Genomic DNA, 5167 nt, shown 5'->3' on the forward strand with positions numbered 1-5167 from the left:
AATTGAAAACAAAACCATATGCTCTGATACCACTGATGGGTTTTATACAAACAATCCTATGTGTGCATGCAACCCTAGATTCGGATCTATGTTTTCACTATTAGTCATACAAAATTATGAACACAAAAGAAACCTATCATGCTTCCAGTAATTTCGAAATCATAAAGAAGAATGTTCTATCACCCTGCATATAGTTGTCGATACTAGAGATGGATGACATTAATTTATCAATTCCTCCCTCATTTTGTTAAAAACAATGAAATAGGTTTTGTTGTGATTGCCCTTTGTCATGTCACTCATCTTTTTTTTTCTACTGAGTTATTATTTTTCATCAGTTTTGTTTAGTTATTGAGAGTCACATATGTTTTGTTTTTTTTTAACCCAGTAAGATTAATTGATTATCAAATAACTTGTATTAATAATACTATTTATGGCTACTAGTTCACGACCCTTATCAGGAAACATATTTATGAATTATGATGAAATAAGTATGCTTATTATTTATTAAATGTACGTATTTTGATATATGTTCTGTTATAAACCATGCTCAGATTTTATGGATCCAATGGAAGGGGTTAAGAATAAGGAGCAATCCGCTCCTATAAATCTAGATGATGATGAACAACCAACTCCTCATAATTATATTCCAAGTGACAATGGCAATATTGGACAGCAAAATGCAGAAATCCAAGGCGGTAAAGAAGAAATAGTAATGAAACGAAAACGACAAAAAACATCAAAGGCATGGGAAGGTTTCACTGTTGTGACTCTATCTAATGGTACCAAAAAGGCCAGTGTAATCATTGTAAAACAAAGTTAACCTATGGTGAAAGCGGGACTACATCAACATTAAAAAGGCACTTGCTTATATGCAAGCCACATAAAGATTATGAAGAAAAGCATAATTTATTGAGTTTTCCACCTATTAGGTCTGATGTGGATGCAGGACATGAGAAGCTCCCTTCATTGATCAGGCCGGATGCAAAGTATAATAGTAACAAAATGAGAGAAGCAATAGCTACATGGGTGTTGGGTACCGAGCAACCTTTTTTTGTTGTGAAGGATGATTTATTCGTGCATATGATGAAGACAGCTACTCCATTATTTGAGAAAACAAGCAGGACTTCAACCAAATCGGATTGTTTTAAGATATATGAGCATGAGAAGAAAACATTAAAAGCTCTTACAAAAGCAGCCTCAAAAATCAGTTTAACCACTGATTGTTGGAAGTCATCTCATCAGAAGATTGAGTACATGGTTATCACAGGGCACTTTATTGATCATAATTGGATGTTTGATTTCTTTTTATTTTTTAATAAGGTTTGTCCATTTTATTTAATATATTTATATTGGTATATGGACTCGCTTTTGTAGATTGCAAAAACGTGTCTTGAGTTTTGTACATGTTCCTCCTCCTCGTACCGGACTTGATATAGCTGATGGTATTTATAAATGTTTGAAGCATTGGGAAATTGAGGACAATATATTCATGATATCTGTAGACAATGTTGCATACAATGACAGGGCGTTAAGAAGGCTGAAAGAAATTTTTTCTAGAGTGAGAAAACTCACGTGTGGTGGTAGGTTGTTTCATGTTAGATGTTGTGCACACATTTTAAATATTCTTGTGAAAGATGGTATTGCTATGATTGATTCTGTTATCGGGGAAGTTCGTGAGGGTATAAAGTATATTAACAATTCTGAGGCAAGACTTCAAACATTTTCAAATATTGCACATCAACTGCAAATATAAGATAGAAAGTTATTGTTTGATGTTCCAACACGATGGAATTCAACCTATGATATGTTGTCGGGTGCATTAAAATTTAAAGATGTTTTCCCAAGGTATACCTCAAATTTTCATAAAAATAGTTATGAATGTTATGGTTTTTAGATTTTTCAAATATTTCACATTACTAATTTTTTGTGACTTTCATAGATTTGCGGAGTATGAGCCACATTTCAATCACCTACCTACTAACGAGGAGTGGGCACATGTGGAGAGCGTGTGTGAAATCTTGAAGGTTTTCAAGGTGCATATAACCTTTTTTAAGTTTACTTTTAAATATTTTATCATGCCTAATAGTAAACCAACTTATTTTCAAGTATGCACGAATGTCATTTCTGGAAGTGATTATCCAACATCCAATTTGTATTAGATTGAGATGTTTAGAGTAAAAGAAACTTTGGATAAAGGTGATCTATCAGAAGATGATTTCATTAGGACTATGGTGACTAAGATGAATGAGAAGTTTGAAAAATATTGGGGGGAGTGCCATCTTGTTATGGCTATAGCTTCAGTGTTAGATCCAAGATTCAAAATAAAGTTAGTAGAAGTTAGCTTCCCAACCATATACTCCAATGTTGAAAAGAACATTGAAGAAGTGAAGAAAGCACTTTATGAAATGTACGAGGAGTATTTGGAAATACATGATGCATCAGTCCGAGAAGCTGCAACACCTGCAAATGGATGTGGAGAAAATGATGTTTCAAAAAGAACATCACTCGGGTCAGGATGGGAGGTTTTTGGGGAGTTTATAAAAAATACAGATTTGGAGAGACCAGAAAAGTCAGAATTAGATATTTATTTGGAAGAAGGTGTTTATAGGAACCAGGGAAAAAAGGAATGGATTCATTCAAGGCTTTGGAGTGGTGGAATGTTCATAAACTAAAGTACCGTGTTTTATGTAACGCCCGTATATCCGGGCTAGTCAATTTAGAGATAATAGGGGTCGAAAACGACTTTTCTACAAAAGATTATTTAGAATAAATAATCTTAACCAAGATGTAGAATATGTCTCAAGGGTTCCGTACATATAAAGAACGTCAAAATCCGAGTTATAACGAAGAAGTTATGGCCCGCCGAAGTTTTACGGCAAAACCGGCACGGCACCGGGAGACGTAAATAGTGAATTTACGATGGAGGAATTTTTAACCTTAACGATCTAAACGAAAGTTTTAGTATATGTTAAACCGAGAACATCCATAAAAAGAACGCCCAAATCTGACTTCGTATGACGAAGTTATGATTTTTCTAAGATTCGGCTTAGTAGTGCACGACCCGAAACTCGAATTTTAGATCGAGCGGTTTTTGGCCTACGTGGCCTTAATGAGAATTGAATATCTCATTAATAGGAACTCAACGGTAAAAATACGGACGAAAACAAAGTCCGTATGTAGAAGTTATGAATTTTACGCGGACATTTAACAGTATAATCTCCTCGTACTGTTAAATTTAAGATCGGTCAAGAATTAGCCAACAGAGTCAAAATGAAAGTTTTAGATATTATTTTTACCTACGTGTGGATATAAAGAACGTCGAAAATGGAGGTTGTATGTGAAAGTTATGGATTTTAGAAGTCGGAAGTGTGCTGTGCGAAAATGGGTGATGTGACACAATCTTGACCATTGCTTTCTCCCCAAGTCTTGCCACTAGATGGTGACATGTGGCACCAAGATCAGCCAATTTTCACCCTATAAATAGAACCTCTCCCACCCTCATTCTCTTCACACCTTTCCCATTCTTTCTTCTTTTTACTCTCTCTCTAGCCCCGAAAAGCCTAGGGAACCTCCCTAGCACGAGGCGGAAGCCCCGGAGTGCTCGACGGCTCCGAGAAGAAGAGCTTTTCGGCTCGGGAACACTGCTCCAAGCAAAGCCCGATTTTCTATAAAACCCGCTGTAAGTGAGCTACGCCTACGCTATTTTTAATATATCGTTTATTTAATTATAGTAACGTTATTAGAAACTTATAATAAGTACTTGGGCTATTATTATGGGTTATATAAGTATTTTTTGATGCTTATATAATAGTAATAATAGCTAGACTATTAATTAGTCTCGGCGAATAATAGACTAAACTCTAGTGGTAATAATACTAGGTTTCGTCGAAGGAAATTATTTTTAAGAAGCGAAGCACTGTCTGAGTTCGGATTCACCACCTTTTCAGGTGAGTGCATAGTTACTTTCAGCTTACACATAGATATGAAGTATTTTATATAAATTACGTGTTATGTGTGCATATTATCTGTATACTTGCTATCTATGCTGGATGAACGATTTTATACATTTTTTTTAAATGATATAAACTGTATATGTATTTTATATCTACAAAATGTGTTGGGTAAAACATGGGTAGATGTAATAGTTTATGTGTGACAAAATAAAATAATGAGAGACCTCGTTATAGATGTTATTGATGATCCAATCATCTAGCGGAGTATAGATGACGACCACGAACTATTCTAGACAGTCCAGTGGAACGCTAGCAGGCTCGCAACCTGTAGGTGTTTATTTGAATTGTGTGTTTATTTGAACTTTGTGCTCACCAGGTGTACTCCATCCACCACATGGTTGCCTTACATACATTTATTGCTGAGGAATCCCCTTAGCAGTAGTGTCCATCCCGATGAAAGTCCTTAGACTAGGTGTAACGACCCAAAAATCACGACTAAAAATTTTCTTTTAAAACATTACTAAAACCATATTTACAAAACTGTATCATAAGTCATAACATAATTTTTAGAGTATTAATTCAAAACATAATCTCATTATCAGAGTCAAACATCCCCAGGCTAACTGACTATGGTGTGTGCACTGCAATCTTCCCGAGCTCCTCTTTGAAAACCAAGTACCTGAAACCAAAACTGAAAACCGTAAGCACGAAGCTTAGTGAGCTCCCCCAATCTACCACATACCACACAATAACATATAAAGCACATATTGGGCCTTGCCCACTGCATCGGACCGAAGTCCGGGCTAACTGGGGCCTTGCCCCCTGCATCGGACCGAAGTCCGGACTAACTGGGACCTCCGTCCCCTACATCGGACCGAAGTCCGAAGCTGACTGGGACCTCCGTTCCCTACATCGGACCGAAGTCCGAAGCTGACTGGGACCTCTGTCCCCTACATCGGACCGAAGTCCGAAGCTGACTGGGACCTCCGTCCCCTACATCGGACCGGAGTCCGAAGCTGACTGAACATAACATAAACATATCCACTAGCATGAACACACATATACTACATCGGGCCGTAGCCCGGATCACATAACACATAAATCCTATCTGAGCCACGAAGGCATCAAACATGCTAACTACTGCATCGGTTCAAATCTGGAAACTACTACTAGCTAAACGGGCCGGCATTATGGCCTTAGACCCGTTCCTACTG

At 37.0% G+C, this 5167-nt stretch overlaps 1 protein-coding gene across 1 annotated transcript; it reads left to right on the forward strand.

Annotated features, from left to right (window-relative positions):
• Nucleotides 1-565: 565 nt before the first annotated feature.
• Nucleotides 566-2672, forward strand: LOC145064317 (zinc finger BED domain-containing protein RICESLEEPER 2-like). The gene is made up of 6 exons (XM_079011792.1): nucleotides 566-815; nucleotides 947-1292; nucleotides 1375-1679; nucleotides 1755-1845; nucleotides 1940-2033; nucleotides 2160-2672. The coding sequence occupies exons 1-6, from the start codon at nucleotides 566-568 to the stop codon at nucleotides 2670-2672; spliced, it is 1599 nt and encodes a 532-aa protein (XP_078867918.1).
• The last annotated feature ends 2495 nt before the right edge of the window (nucleotides 2673-5167 follow it).

The sequence above is a fragment of the Lactuca serriola genome, chromosome 7 (genome assembly GCF_051521515.1).
Source record: "Lactuca serriola cultivar US96UC23 chromosome 7, Lser_US96UC23_V15, whole genome shotgun sequence".
Taxonomy (NCBI): Eukaryota; Viridiplantae; Streptophyta; class Magnoliopsida; order Asterales; family Asteraceae; genus Lactuca; species Lactuca serriola.

What these genes read in the sequence shown, in the direction of transcription:
- LOC145064317 (XM_079011792.1), top strand. Translation starts at nt 566, where the DNA reads ATGGAAGGGGTTAAGAATAAGGAGCAATCCGCTCCTATAAATCTAGAT. An exon ending in TGTAATCATTGTAAAACAAA is followed by an intron (nt 816 to 946) that starts GTTAACCTATGG and finishes ATGTGGATGCAG; the next exon opens with GACATGAGAAGCTCCCTTCA. An exon ending in TTTAAAGATGTTTTCCCAAG is followed by an intron (nt 1,846 to 1,939) that starts GTATACCTCAAA and finishes TGACTTTCATAG; the next exon opens with ATTTGCGGAGTATGAGCCAC.